The sequence below is a fragment of the Oreochromis niloticus genome, linkage group LG1 (assembly GCF_001858045.2).
Source record: "Oreochromis niloticus isolate F11D_XX linkage group LG1, O_niloticus_UMD_NMBU, whole genome shotgun sequence".
Classification (NCBI taxonomy): Eukaryota; Metazoa; Chordata; class Actinopteri; order Cichliformes; family Cichlidae; genus Oreochromis; species Oreochromis niloticus.
The window spans coordinates 34,463,905-34,477,435 of NC_031965.2; the positions used below are offsets into that span (position 1 = coordinate 34,463,905).

General features: G+C 38.2%; 1 protein-coding gene and 1 long non-coding RNA gene across 2 annotated transcripts; one reads left to right on the forward strand and one right to left on the reverse strand.

The window, feature by feature from the left end:
* Positions 1-641: 641 nt before the first annotated feature.
* Positions 642-10,522, reverse strand: dnaja2a (DnaJ heat shock protein family (Hsp40) member A2a). The gene is made up of 9 exons (XM_019360976.1): positions 10,445-10,522; positions 9,369-9,428; positions 7,679-7,908; positions 7,492-7,572; positions 7,235-7,368; positions 6,942-7,138; positions 2,804-2,948; positions 2,385-2,512; positions 642-1,792 (listed from the first exon to the last, which is right to left on the reverse strand). The coding sequence occupies exons 1-9, from the start codon at positions 10,520-10,522 to the stop codon at positions 1,604-1,606; spliced, it is 1,242 nt and encodes a 413-aa protein (XP_019216521.1). The 3' UTR covers positions 642-1,603.
* Positions 10,448-12,560, forward strand: LOC112847121 (uncharacterized). Its single transcript, XR_003220482.1, has 3 exons — positions 10,448-10,703; positions 10,987-11,498; positions 11,926-12,560. It is a non-coding gene; the product is annotated as an uncharacterized LOC112847121 (long non-coding RNA).
* Positions 12,561-13,531: the final 971 nt, after the last annotated feature.

The following is a 13,531-nucleotide window of genomic DNA, read 5'->3' on the forward strand; positions in this document are numbered from 1 at the left end:
TACAACTAGAGAAGTGCTTCGAAGAAATGCAGAATAAAAATCTCATGAACAGAGAAAAGATAATGTTCCTGACGCAAGAAAATGAGAGAAAGAGCGCTGAATGAAAAAAACTTTCCTACCAGCTTCAAGAAAAAGAAGGTATTATTGAGAAGAAACAATGGGCTCTCCAAGACAAAAAGAATCAGGAGCTCCAAGAAAAGCTTGATGAGGCTCTGGAAAAACTCCTAACTCCAAGGCATGGAGGAAATATACAGAGCGCTGCAGGTAAAGCATAATAAAACACTGAACAATTGTTTCAAAAAAAAGAAGCAACAGGACTTAAAACGTAAAGAAATGGACAGCAAGCTTGAAGGCATGAAGGAAAACTGTGCGAGGACAGTGTGCGATCCCATTCACTCATGACAGCTGACTGAGGATGGAAATGTTTTTTGATTTATTCATACAGTACTTCCAGAGAATAGTTGGCAGGATCCTTGGATTAGTTCTCGTCATTGACACATTGTTTATAGAAAGAACAGATGACTTTTTTTCCCCTAGTGAGCCATTTCGAAACTGATGGCTTCAAACTCGTTTCTATCCTACTAGTTCTGGTGGCAAAAAGAAAAACATTGGAAAAAAAAATCAAACCAACACACTACGAATGATATTTCAACAGTTTATTCAACAACTTCATAGATATTTTTTGAGAAGTGTGCCGCTTTATTGGATGTTTGACAAGTGCGGGAACCAAAGCTTTGTACATGCACATGGTCTCAGCACAGATACAGACTATAGGTTTTTATTTATTTATTTTTTTTAAATCACACAGCTTTGAAATACAGCAGCTGATGAAGCTTACCAACAACCACTTCAGTAATATACACAATTAATGAATTTTCTGTTTGAATTAAAAAGTAAAGACAGGAAAAAAAAAAAAAAAAAAAAAAAAAAACCACGTAAAAACCTAGAAAGAAACTAAAACTGTAAAAATCAGAAAACAAATCCTACAAATGGCGCTGAGTCGATGAGTCCATGAATGCACGAGTCCGAGGATCTGCATGTCACGTTGCTCAGCTGCTTTGTCTTTGCACATTGGTTAGTCTTTTAAATTAATGTAAATACTATGAAAACAGAATCCATGTCATTCACACAAAGAAACATTCCTTTTTACTGATCTTGAGCTCCAATTAGCAGGACACTGGACTAACAGCCATGACAGAGGAAGAGAAAGGTGGGTGGGTGAAGTCTGTTTGAACAGCAGATCACACAGCTGCTGATCATCATCCTAACATGGTGTTCACTGAGGCGACCACTTGTTTCATTACATCTTAAATATTTTATATGAGTTTTTACCTAAAGTTCTCGTTTAAAGTGTCTAGATCTGTCTCTGGCTGCCCTAGTGTCAGTTCCTCAAACAAAGATCAAAATGATTCAAGGGCACAATTTTTTCAAACAATCAACAACTTGTGCATGAGTCAGTGTGATTGGATCTGTGTCTGAGGAGCTACTGAGCCTAACCTGCCTTTGTTTAGTCTGCAACTCATACATTTTCTCCCATCTAGCTCATGGGTTGTGTGTGTGTGTGTCTGTATGTGTATATGTCAGAGTGGGAAAGAGCATGAGATTACTGGTGGGCACACTGTACTCCCGAGCCGTGGTGGCTGCCCTCTTCGTCCGAGCTGTCATTGTAAGCCTCCCTGCGGTTACCCGATGACGAGCCCTGGCTGACGTCATAATCTTGCAGGTCGACCTCCTCCGTGTCTCCACTGATGATGGGTGGCTCTGACCGTGAGGGCAGCATGTCTTCCAGCTCCTTCACAGGGAAAACAATTGTCAAAATACAGCTTTAACAGGCAACTTCATCGGGATTTCTAACCATTCTCTGGTGTCAGAAGGTTGTGGGGTCAAGAGTGCACCAGTACGGGGGGGGGGGGGGGGGACAGCAGTCCTACATCTGAACATGTTACAGGTCAGACAGCTAACTCACTTCTGAGCTGTCTGAAAATCATGTATATTTTTCAAGTTAAAGCAGCTGTGCTGTGGGCTTTCTCCATCAACACTGCTGCCAATATTTGCCTTTTTCCTTGTTTCAAGGCTGCTGATAAAATCTGTTTACACTGCTTCCGTGTGCTGCCATCACTGATGCCCCCTCAGAGGCCTGATGGGCGAGTCTGATTTAAATAATACATTTGAACTCAATTGTAAATGACTCGCTGACTTAAGTCTGTTTGGAATATAGTTTTAATGTCTTAATCTAATTATATAGAGGAAAAGAAATTGCCTATGAATAACAGTTTTGTAATTACTTCCAAGGATGAAGAGTGAGCTTTGGTCTTTGTCTATAATGAGACAAATAAAAATCAGAAGATTAAAAACAGTAAATTAAAAGCGCAAATCTGTCATACCCCAAGTTTCTCAGGGCTGATCCAATTGTTGTCAGGAAACTGGACATCAAACTTGATATAAAGATCTCCTTTCTCGAAAGGGTTTCGGTACTGTGGCATGCCTTCTCCTCGCACCATCCTGACAGAGCCTAGAAAAGAGTGCGGTTCGTTAAAATTAGACTTATTCACATTTTTCTAAACTATTTCCAGCACTGAGGATTTAGGGTAAACCCCACCCTACAGTGTTACTGTGACGAACATCTTTACAATGATAGAAACTCTCTGCCAATAAAGCCCAAAGCTGGACACTTTCTCAGCTGTCAGAGCATGCTAGGCTAATACACTTATTTATCTGGCAACCACATCAGAGCTTTAAATAATGATGCAGTCTGTTCCTGACAAATTCAGTAAGAAAAGCAATGTTAAAAATGGATGTTTACCTGGTTCAATGACTTTGCCAGCAGGGTACTTAACAACAATTTGTCTTCCATCTAAATGTTTCAACATAAACTGGAAACCACACAGCGCCTCCACCAGCCCAATCTTGTGGTTCATGAAGAGGTCATTGCCATCTCGTCTATATGTCTGAAAATGGAGAGATTGTTAGTAATATCTGTTAATAGATGAAATAGTCACAGTTTTAACAGATTAAAAAACAAAACAAACAAACAAACAAACAATTATATCCTGATATACGAAATATGACAGCGTGGGAAAGCATGTCACTGTATATCATTACCTTTGAATAAAGCTGGGGCTAAAGCAGAAGTGGAGGTTAGTTATTACAAAATGCTCTTTCAAACGGCCATAAAGTTTTTTATTCCAATAATTCAAAGAGTTCTCATCGCTGAAGCCTTTTCTCTCATAAAACCACATTAAACATGGTAACAGATAATTGCCAAAGAACAAATTGCTTTCGTCTGTGACTGATAGCCTTTCAAAGTGGTCAGAATCATTTTCTCTGACAGTGTCTTTTGAGCTCGTCATCTGTGACAGCTATAATTGACTGTGACAATGCTTCTTCGTGGTTTAATTTGGCAGTCAAGACATTGGGGGAGACTATGAACTTGGATTTTTGTAACATTTCTTTCTTATGTTGCAGTAAAATGTGTTACACAACAGCTTTAAGAACTCCTGCAGACTAAACTGACAGGCAAATAAAAATCTTAATCAAAAGGCTAGAATTAACAAGACAAACATCAACCCATAATGCAACACTCAGTAGAGGCCTTGTACTTTAAATTCACACACTGTTCCATAAGCTAGCTTTTTTGGCACTGTAACACTTTGTCAATTTTAATTATTGTTTTATTAATTATTAGACAACAATTAAGTTCGTACCATCACATTTTTGAAAACTGTATTGTATCCGAACACTAACCACCTCTGCCTTAGAGCATTTGTTAGAAATCAATAGTACAAACAAATATAGTACAAAAAAAGTTACTAATTTACTCAATAGGATGCTGTCAGAATGTATTCCTGTATACACAGACAAGTAGTTTTTTCATGCCTCTTAAATACTTTTTATTGTACTACTTCAAATGGTTTTCAGACCTTTTGATATAGTGCCATTTCATAAAGAGTACTGATGTTCCATGATCAGTGTTTTGTCTGTTGCTGCTGCTGGCTGTACCAACCTATCATGCTACAGATGTCTATAACTGACATATTTTGACATTAAAGATAGACATCCTGTGGGAGAAGGAGCCAGAGGCACTGCTGAAGCTCTGGGTGGTGTTCTAGTTAAGCCAAAACCATCCACAACCCATTTCCTTTAACATTTACCAGGGTCTTTATTTACCTCAGCTGAGTAAGGTAAGTGGCTTGCAAATTTCTGAATTTGGCACCATTACGACAAATAAGCTTCATTACAATTTGTCTGTTTGCTTTATTAAAATTACAACATTTAGTTGAATTGCTCTGCAGCATCACAAGACTGATTAGCCTATCAATCCACCACTCATGATGTCAACGTAACTTTATTTTATGAGAGGACACCCATCACTTTTTGGCATCCAGCTACAAGCGTTGTTAATGCAAACCAGGAACTCAACACTTCAACCATTTAGAATCATAAGCTCTGATGTTTCAGTGAACAGAAATACTCCTTTTCTTCATTTCCAGGAACACTGTTCAGCTACTGCACAGCATCCTTTTTCCTTTGGTCCACTGTGGGGCTGCTTTCCCTTGTTCCTGTTGACTATATCTCCAGCCATTACCACAGACAGGGATTTGTATACTACTCAGATGTCACTTAAAAAGTAAAATCCCCTCAAAAAGGGAAACAAAATTAAAATAAACTACCACAGAAATTCAACATTAAGGCATAATACGATTTAATTATAAAAACTGACTAAATTTAATGTATGTTTTCCTTCATATATGCACTGAAATACAGACTTCTCTTCCCTGTTAGAATTTTTTGTGATACAAAGATTTTCTTACTTTATTTCTTGAATTATTGCAAATAGAGGGGGTGTTTTAAATCAGTAGCTTACTTATGAATCATGAACTCATGAACAACAGCTGTATCTATCTATATTCTACAGCAGGTGCACCATTTAGCCCACAATCCAACACCACGTAACATATGACTTTTGAGTGTTCAAAGTGCTAAAACAATTATTTAAGTCACGTATTGTATGAGGGGTGCCTCAACACATAAGCAGAAATTCTTTGACATAGTATCTGATCAAGACAGATCAGCTTTTATGAGAGAAAAAAAAAAGCATTTAAAAAAAAATTATCCACCTTAGTAATGTTGCATTTTAGGCTCTGACAGCTCACAAAACTATGACTGATACAGAAATTCTATTTTTCTAATCTGTATCAGAGAATTCTTAATCATAACTGATTAATCATGCTCACTGAATAACAAAGTGGTATACATTCAGCCTTTTCAACACATGACTTTGAAGCAAAGTACAAACATTGCTACAAGATTTTAATAGATGTTATAACTGATGTTATTAAAAAAAAAAAAACTCAATATGGCTAAGATATACAGATTGACAGTTGACCCTCGATAGCCTATGACCCATAAAATTATCATCCATCAGCGCTGCGGGAGGTTGGCATGTTAGTATGAAAGTGAGGCGAAGCATAATGCCATAGGCAGAGAAACAATGACCAGGTCGTCCATCTACTACACTAAGTGAATTTACTAGAGCAAACTGAAAATGGGATGGGAGGAGGTAAAAACCCAAGCATCATAATTAAAAATGAAATCATGAAAGGTTACATACAATGTTATGTTGTAGGATTAAAAATAGGGTCCTGGTTATGGCGTAAGGTACGACATAGATCTAACACAGAAGCATAATTCACCTGTTAGAGTGACTTATTCACCTTACGTCTGTCTGGACTGTGGGAGGAAACTTGAGTTCCCACAGGCAGAACATGCCAGCTCCATGCAGAAATACCCCAGGGAATGATAATACTAACCTCTAGACCAGCGTGACACTCTGGTGCTATAACATTCATTCCAAAATGCTAAAATCTGCTCCTAGACAAATACCCTCTGCGTTAAAATAATTAAAGATTAAAACACTGAAATTAATTAAAACTAAACATTTATAAACACGCCAAAACTAAAACAAACAAACTAGAAAAATTTGCATTTCCTGGGAAAATGCTGTGTGGATGCTGTAACGCTGAAGCTGTCTGCTGAAAACAGCTGAAAAAGCTGGGATTTGTGCTGAAAAGGGGTGAAAAAGTTTAACTGTTAACTGAAAAAAATGTTGCCATAAGCGGGATTTGAACCTGGGCCTCCCAGTCTGAGAACGGCTGCTCATCTCACTGAGCTAAAACACAGCTCAGGCCGGCAAGCAGAAATAAGTGACCACATTGATAATGTGTTCCATTCATTTCAATGGGTTAAAAAAAAAAAATCGCATAAAAAATTCAATACCTCAAAAGGTATAGAAGTTATGAGCACCAAAAGATATAGCCGGCATAAGCAGAAAGAGCAGAATTTTTTAAAGTTTGAATGGCGAAAATCGGATAAAAACTGAGGTAGTTAAGGGCCAAAAAACGTACAGAAGCAACTAGAATAATAAAGAATATGCTTACAGCATCCACACACAAAAAACACACACACCCTGAAATCAAAACAAAAACTCTAAAATGTAATTAAAACTTATTAAAAAAAAAATGATATATACAAATTCTGCATGACTATCTCCAACGTCTCCAAGATTTTATTTCCAGTTATTTGATGCTTATTTAGTTTGTGTGTAAATTTGTCACCTCTGCACACCCACATATGTATATGCTATGATATGGTACATTTTACGAACCAGCTGAGACTATGAGGCCATTATAGTGAAAACAGAATCCACACAACAGTTAAAAGAATGCAACAGGAAGCTTTGGTCAGGCGTGAGGAGCTGGATTAGAAGTAAGTTCTCCTTTTTATGGGAATGAAGTAATTAGCAACTGACATACAAAAAACACAAAAGGAGAATAGACTGCCCTAGAATGGACTAAAATAATGTTAAAACCATCACCCTCTATTACAGAGTATGCATGGGTTACGAGGGACAGGATAACGTGAATCAGACTCCCCCCACGTACCTCGTGCTCTTTTTCTTGCAGAACAAGAACTATATCCCCAGGTTCAACGCCAGGTGCCTGGTCAGCTTCTCCCCCAAAGGTAATTTTCTGGCCATGCTTCATGCCTTTGTCCACATGTACCTCCAGAATCTTCACCTCCTTCACGACTTTCTTGCCCTCGCATTTTTTACAGCGGTCTTTCTCACTGATCACCTCACCTGGGGCAGATTAAACAAAACACAGGATCAGAGATCTGTGAAGATCAATAAAACACGCAAGTGCTTGGTCACGGTTTACATCACTGTGGCACTTACCCTCTCCATTACAATCAGTACACACTGACTGCATCTGTTGGACCATACCCGGGGCCAGCTGTCTGATCATGATGCGCATGCCACGCCCCCTACACGCTGTACACTTTTGTACAGCCCCCGTCTTGCCTCCCTGCCTGTATTCACACAAAGCCACAGATGGATTTGTTGCAATAACCAACAAATATCACAGGATTAAAACTGTTAATAACTAAGCAATCAAGCAGAAATAACAGCAACATGTTGGTTATACTACTCACCCATTGCAAGTGCTACACAGTACATTCTTGCTAAGTTGTAGTTTAGTTGTTTTTCCATTGTAAAGGTCCTCCAGTGAAACCCTACAGGAAAAAAATAAGATGATATCAAGACACTTAAATGATAAAATAGTTGGGTGTACAAGATTAGGTTCTAATCTAACATCTGAGTTTCCAAGCTAGGTCTTACTTGAGTGGATGGACCATGTCCTCTCCTCTCCTCCGACCTCCATTTCTGGATCGACTGCTCTGTCCACCCATGAAGCCAAATAGTCCACCTCCAAAGATGTGGGAGAAAATATCGTCCATCCCTGGGCCACCCCCGCCACCTTCCCGCAAGCCTTGTTCTCCATAGCGATCATAAAGTTCTTTCTTTTCAGGGTTAGTTAGCACATCGTAGGCAAAGCTGATTTCTTTGAACTACATTTAGAGAAGACCGGAAACACAGACAAGACAAAAAATAAAATAAAATTAACTGGATGAAGGGAATGGCCCGGCTTTTGGGATTTGAGAAAACAGTTAACTGACCCACTTAGATCCAGCCACATAGAGTCTGGTTTTTAGAACCATTAAATAAAAATGCGTCTTAAGCTTATGGAAAGCAGGCACCAATCAACTTAACTGGTGAAAAATAAATAACACTTGGGATTTTCCTTTGGCTCCATCTAAAACACCCGAGGGGACAGAAGTCTCGGGTACAATTTCAGCTCTCCAAAACAAGACTTCAGAGCAAATTCACATCAAATTGATTACCTGTCAAAACAGTAACTCAAAGTTCCATCTGTCCTATACAAACTTTACCAACACTCCTAAGTTTCTACTAAAGAAATAGAAAGAACACTAATAGTTAAAAAGAAAAACATCTAGCTTCCATTTGCTTTGAAGAGAAAATGTGACGTTCAGCATGAGTTACATGTTAATCTCACAGCCAGTGTAAAGGATATGCTCAGTAGGACACACTATTTTCCAAAACTCAAATGCTTTCATTATTATGAATACTGCCCCCAGGCTTAAGACTCTAAAGTTGCCATTTTCCTGTTGGTAACAATCTCCTGCTGAGAAAATCTAATTGCCATATGGGGGATGATGAAAGAGAGGCTTGTAATTTTCTTCTTCTTTTTTTTTTTTAACCCCTTTGCGCATTTCCATAAACATTCCAAAATCAACATTAGAAACTGATGAGAATGTTAAACACAGGTGTGGAAAGTCATCAGGGCTGTTCCAACTTCAGGAATTTCAGCTCAATGTTCAATAACAATTTAAACCCTTAAAATTAAATGTAAAGGCTTAAAGCGAAATCATCACAAAGCAAAAGTAAAACTAAAACAGGAAGTAGCTCCTGTCATAACTGGACTGGTTAGTCTGAAAGATACATTAAAGCTTCAGAAACACAAAATTCTAGGCACCTGCTCTCCTTGAGAGCCCGTTTTACTTCTAAACATTTTAAACTATTTTTCCTCTTTAGTTATACATGACACTGATAACAACACATAGCACCTTAGCCAAAGGACTTTTAAACAACTGACTAATTTTAATAAACATCCAAAACAACAAAAGAAAAAGAAATCTGCAAATTAATGAACAAAACAGATTAATAATGTAGACATACATTAGAATCTGGCGCATAAAATGAAAATAAACGTCATCTCAAATTAATTTAAAAATACTGAGAGCCAAAGGAAATCATTTAGTCATCAGGGAGGGGTGTTTCTTTCCATTAACCCTTACAAACAGGTTTACAGGTTTGTTTGTTTTTTTTAGCTTTTTATTGTCTTCCCAGTCATTTTTTAAAATTACAAAATCACACGACTCATCTTTACATATGATAACCAGCTCCACTGTAAATGTAAACCAGGTGGAGGCTGCCACAGAGGCGTTACCTTATCTCCAGCGTTAGGGTTCTTGTCGGGATGATATTCTTTTGCCAGTTTCCGGTATGCCTAGAAAATAACAAAAATAGAGGTAACTCCATTAGCTAGCCATTTTTACATTGGGCATGCGTTGTTTACTGGAAACTTGCTCGAAATGACTTCAACACACACGAAGGAAGCTTATCTACGGTTTACGCAATCACACGTGCCTTCCTCTCCGAACAAACCTGGCCGGCCAAGCTCTACCTATCTCGGCTTTTAAAAAAAAAATCATTTTCTCCCAACAATAATCCGGTTTTGTAACGACGACGGCTATTCACCACTTCCACGCACCCATCCCCGGGAATTACCCTTTAGTGAAAAAAGGCAACTCAAAATGTCTGACAATTTCAGTGCTAACGCTTCTAAGCTAATTAGCATATATTCTCGCTAAGCACGGACGCGGTAACGATAACGTTTAAGATGAAAATATGACAGCGTAATAAAGTTATCCGATAATGTACTAACATACAAAAGGTGGGTGAACATCAATTTAGTCTAGTCTAGCATGGCCAGTTAAAAAACATCACACGCCGGTTGGAAGTAAAAAAAAAAAAACCCAAAAAACACCAAATTTAAAAAAAGAAAAACATTCAAACTGCCGAATAAATATTTAACTTGGATTCTTTGGCTTATTTTGATCACCACGTGTTAGGAATCTGTATTTCCACCGTTTGTCAAACACAAAACCGAGGGCTAGTTTGGCTGGTTTCGCGACAAACACTTAAGCTAAAGCTAGCGTGAGGTCAATCGTTTAATGCGTACGAGCTAGCCCTGGTTTCGGTTGACCTTTTTCACATTAACAACTTGGAAAACATACGTTTTCCTAGTCGATCTTAGCTAAATTGTGAAAGAAAAATAAAACATTTATTGAACTCATAAACGACACATCCCCACTGTCACATGAATATCCAGGCCGGTCAGCCTGATTCACTGCTAATGTTAGTTAGCTTCGCATAGCAACGCATTTCCTGATTGAGGCACTTTTAAGACTTTGAAGCTTAAACGCAATATATAACCCCGCAGATTATCTCCCGTGTATTTACCTTTTTCAGCTCATTTTCAGTTGCAGACGGAGACACTCCGAGGAGGTCGTACAATTTCGTGTCGACAACATTCGACATGGTGTTGCTGTTGATGTTGCTTCGGCAGGAGCTGGATGGACAAAGAGAGAAGGAGCCGGTGGAAAATGTTTGGCTCGCCTCGTGTCTCCATTTCCGGAAAGTCAGGCCCGCCGCGTGTCCGCTGGTGCCCCCTGGCGTGGATGTGCTTCATGACTGATGAGCTCACACACGAGAGTAAACAGTCGGTTTTCTTTTCATTTTTCTTCTTCTTTTTCTTATTTTATGTATTTATTTATTTATTTGAGCAGATATTAACCATTTAATTAACGTTAATTTAGACAAAGCTTGAAAAAAAATCTTGCTATTTTATAACTGGCCCCATAGTTACACCTTCACATATAAAAGTTTAAACTCAGTTTATGAGCTCAAACTTCCATCCTATTTTTACAGATTGTTAATGAAAAGCAAACTTTCTGTTTCTCTTTATGCTCACTGAATCTTCTTCTTATGGCTGCTTTCTTTAGGGGTCACCACAGCACATCATCTGCCCCATCTCACCCTCTTCATAGCATCCTCCTCTGCCACATCACTCTTCCGTATGTCATCCTCCACTACATCCATAAACTTTATCTGTTTTCATCCCGCCTAGCAACTCCATCTTTAACATTCTTTGTCCAGTATATCCACTATCCTTCCTCTGCACATGTCCAAGATTTCTTCACCTTGGTTCTCTAATTTGTCTCCAAAGCATTGGACTCAAGGTCCCTGTGATATACTCATTTATAATCCTGTTCATTCTGGTCAATCTCAATGAAAATCTGAGAATCTTTCAATTCTGCCACTTCCAGCTCAATCTCCTGTATTTTTGTCAGTGCCACCATCTCCAAGCAATCCATCATGGCAGGTTTTACTTTGTAAACCTTCCATTTCCCCTTTGCTAATATCCTTCTGTCACACCTCATACTCATCTCCACCCACTCCAGCCTGCCTGCAATCTCTTCTTCACCTCTCTGTTGCTTTGGATGGTTGATCCCAGGTATTTAAACTCGTCCACCTCGACTATCTCCACTTCTTGCAGACAAATTATGGTTGGCTTATTATTGGGCCCTTTTATTTATTATGAAATGCATTGTTTTTGAATGGTTGCATCTTAGTACAATTGAAACCATGTGATTATCATACACTCACAATCGTGTACTTGACCACATTAGCACTGCAGATATTTGCAATTTATTTTAATTTGTTTTAAACCCGAGGCTAATTTAAGATGTCGATCACAATTTAGAGTGGCATTGAGTTTGTTATGCCTGCACAGAAATTCAATTTTGAAGTCAATTAATGAATTCAGCCTAATAGCGAGTGTCTCAATAATTAAGATCTCTCCACGTCTAACTTGTCTTCATTTTTCATGTCAAAGATCCATTACTGTTGTGGCATATTATAACCTCAGATGTCTCATCCAGTGTTAGGCCTGGAGGGGGATATGAGAGCTTGTCCGTGCAGATCTCCTCTTCCCGTCTCACTCCTCTTCTGAGTGGCCATGCACAGTGCAATAATACTTCGACAATAAACTCATCCAATCAAGTCACACCCTGTTAATTATAAATGCTTATTACTTGCTTCGTCGCATGTATTTACACACATGTTGTATACTCTTCTGTGTGTACTACATAATAAAAGGATAAACTAGAACAATCGCTGACTAAACAGGTTTATTACCACAGTCACAGCACATTACTCCAATCCCAGAGAGGACATCTCAGCTTTTCAATTTCATTTCATTGCTTCTCTTCCAGATCATATGAGTGGACACTGATCTGATTTAGAAGCAAAATAAATGTTTTGGATATTTAAATTAGACACATTAAATTCTTTTTTTGGTACTTTATTTATGTTACAATGATTTCTGACTGATTTTATTTGACTTTTAATTAACTCACAAGCTGTTGTATATCTCAGTTTATATGTGTAAAAACACTTTTTCATGTCCAGATTTGTGTCTTTAGCTCAAATCTTATCAGTCTAATAAAAATGAATGCAGTGTGACTGCAGGTGGCGCTGCTTTTTTATTATTGCATGTGTTTCTCAGAGATGTTAATGGAGAAATACAAACAGTATTTTGTTTTCACATGAAACACAATTTGTTATGGAATTTCCAATTATGTTATGCTGTGTTATAGAAATTCTACTACTCTATGCAGTACTGTGGAAAAAAAAGTAACAGCCATGTGCTGTTAATTAAATGCACTTGATTAAATGTTCATCGGCAATAGTGACCACTTAAAAGCAAAGGTTTTGGCAGATACCTGCAACAGGATGGCTGAACGTGAAAAGAAACAAAATGTTGCAGTGGCTCAAAGTCCAGACCTCAACCTGATTGAAATGCTGTGGCGAGAGCGCAAGAAAGCTGCGTATAGAAATGAGTACCTGCAGACCTCAATGAACTCAAACAAAGAATAGTGGGACAAAATTCCATCACAAAGATTTTAGACTTATACTGTTCAGAAAACGATTACTTGCTGCAGGCTGTACTTAATTTTTCACAGTACTGCATACTTTGGCTGACTGTTATTTTTAGTGAGTTGTGAGACTTTGTGAAATCTGCTCTATTGTATCTTTATTGTAGGGTCTACCTTACTATATAAAGCGCCTTGAGGCGACTGTTGTTGTGATTTGGTGCTACATAAATAAAATTGAATTGAATTGAATTGTTCAAGAGTGATTTCAGCATAATGTATTGATTAATATCATTAGATTGACTCTCGAGACAGCACGTGTGGGTGTCACTGAGAACCAGCCCAATGCATGAAGGAATTAGCATCAAGGCCAAATACTTTAAGACTGTGTCATAAGCTTTTAACAAACCAAAACACATCATGACAGCAAAGGAAATAAGAGAGCAAGTGAGAGTCAGAGTGAGAGGCAAAGAGAAAATAATAATCTGTAAATATTAATTAAGCTTAATTGGTGTTTGGTGGTCAGGAAGCAATGCATTATGCATTCTGCTCAAAAAGTCTTTTAAGCACAACAGATGATCGAAGTGGAATTTGTCAGCTCTTGATCATTTGT